Genomic DNA, 2,454 nt, shown 5'->3' on the forward strand with positions numbered 1-2,454 from the left:
AATCAAAAGGCAACATTACAGTTGGTTCAATAACATATTACATGCCACAATCAGAAGGCAACATTACAGTTGGTTCAATAACATATTACATGCTACAATCAGAAGGCAACATTACAGTTGGTTCAATAACATATTACATGCTACAGTCAGAAGGCAACATTTTACAAATATCTACACATTTACTGTTAGTTATCTATTGTTATATGCACTGGGATCTTGACAATATAGTATTATCGGATAACACTATTTGAAGGTATCAGTGGGGTTATGAAGTTAATGCATAAAAAAAATGTATACATTTTTTCTATCTCTAACCTTTTGAAAATAAAAATCTTTGATTCAGATACGAGTATTATAACTTTTAAACACACTAGTTTCTAATTTTGAATTCAAGCATTTCAATAAACTGTAGAAAATATTGACATACTTATAAGGAATTAAAGCTGTAATATCTTTTTTTTTTGCATTCAGTCATTAAATAAGGTTAAGAAACTTAAAAAATATCCCAACATTTGTAAAACTTAAAATTGTTTTTAACAAAGTCACCTTAATATAGCAAATATTGTATTTTAATTATAGGTAATAAATATTAAACAAATACTTACTTTGGAGTTCAGTAATGTAAAAATTGTGTGATCGGGTGTAGTAGCTGCCCTCCATCGCAGCACCTCAGAGATAAATTGATACTTGCGTGTAGCATCACCAACATCTTCAACTAACGCTATGTCTCTTCCTTGTGCCGATGCAAGTCTCACTCCCTGTACCATACTTCCAACTAACACGGAAGCAGGACCGACATCTGTACAAAAACAAAACTATTAAAAAGATTTTATCCTCAGAGCTGATGTTTCCCTCATTTCCTACACCATACAACTAACACTGGTGTTAGACACACTTATATATGATAAATAAAAACAGACCTCTTGGTAAAAAAAAAAAAGAGTATAGAATAAAGTAGTTAGGGTTTTCAGATAAGGTAGGAAGAATTGTATGGAAAGTACAGTAACACTAGACTTTGTTTGACATGGCTTGTTGCCTTTTTTTTTTACCCTCAGAAAATATTACTGAAAACACCTGTACGTTAAACTTACTTTATGACAGCCTGATTTTATACATTTTTCTTTTTATATCAGCATGGTATCTCTGATTGTCGGCATCGACTCGTTATTTACTAACCAACATGAAATGTTTAGCAATGTGATAATTCTAGTATCTAAAAAAAGTATCTAGTTATAATTTTACACAAGTTATTCTGTTGTTTAAACACCTTGGGTAAAGTACCCGGAAGGTTTTTACCTCACAGCATGTAGCAAGCAAAAGGAGCACAAAATATTTTACTTGGTTTCCTCACTGGTAAAAATGGTATCATATCATATCATTACAAATCTACATATTTTCTTTAAATTTTCAGGCTTACATCTCTAATTATAAGATATTGCTATAATCACTGATTGCATCACTGATACGCAAAGGCTCATAGTATACCTAAAAGTTTAAGCATATCATAAAAGACATTGGGTATCATTAAGGTTTGGTTCCAAATGTATAATTAATAAAGTCTCCTGTATTTGCAATGCTTGTTTGTTTTTTGCTGATTAGAGAATTTTCAAGTCTTTATTACAAGGTGTCCCATTGTATCTTTATTACAAGGTGTCATGTTGTATCTTTATTACAAGGTGTCCTGTTGTATCTTTATTACAAGGTGTCCCATTGTATCTTTATTACAAGGTGTCCCATTGTATCTTTATTACAAGGTGTCATGTTGTATCTTTATTTCGTTCATCTGGTCCAAGACGTTCACCACAACGAACTGTGGAACCAATATACATCTGTTAAAAATGTACATTTTTAAAGAACGTATTGCTACCATAGTGTTGGAATCGAATCTTTCATGCTGAAAAAAGCCTTTAATGCATAATTGAGATTTAAAGATGACTTTCAGCGAAATTTGTGGACATGAAGTTTTTAAAATGTTCAATATTTTTTCTTTACTTTAAAATTTAAAGTAACAGTAACAATATTGTTCATTTATGTACACCAGTCGCTAGTGTTTGAGTAGCGTTCACTTTTTGCAGGTATTTATAAAGGGCCCTAGGGATCAAAATAATATAATAACAGGTTGTCAAAAGGCTCTGAACACAAGCAACAATATCCTTTCCTAAAAATATTTACAGGATAATAGTAGGGTAATTTATCTGAAAAATAAAAAAATAATCACAAAAAAAGTTAAATTATTAGAACATTAATACAATGTTTTTCACGTTGCTCATCTGTACATGATGAATTTTTATTATTACATCTCGGTATACATGCAAACAAACAAGAGTTTTAAAAACACGTATACATAAAACCCAGAGGAGCACTGGAGACATGTACCCCCCCCCACACTTTTTTGTAAAGTAATAAACTGTCCTCTTCAAAAAATAAAGGTGTTAAAACAGCATGTACAGCCTA

The 2,454-nt window shown here is 31.2% G+C and overlaps 1 protein-coding gene across 1 annotated transcript in view; it reads right to left on the reverse strand.

Annotated features, from left to right (window-relative positions):
• Positions 1-2,454, reverse strand: part of LOC106464011 (disco-interacting protein 2-like) — a gene marked incomplete at its 5' end in the record, with an annotated part of 79,650 nt that overhangs the window by 19,903 nt on the left and 57,293 nt on the right. The window contains one exon of the mRNA XM_022391661.1: positions 606-799. Coding sequence (XP_022247369.1) covers positions 606-799 — 194 coding nt within the window. The remainder of the gene's footprint in view (positions 1-605; positions 800-2,454) is intronic.

Source organism: Limulus polyphemus, unplaced genomic scaffold (genome assembly GCF_000517525.1).
Source record: "Limulus polyphemus unplaced genomic scaffold, Limulus_polyphemus-2.1.2 Scaffold1540, whole genome shotgun sequence".
NCBI lineage: Eukaryota > Metazoa > Arthropoda > Merostomata > Xiphosura > Limulidae > Limulus > Limulus polyphemus.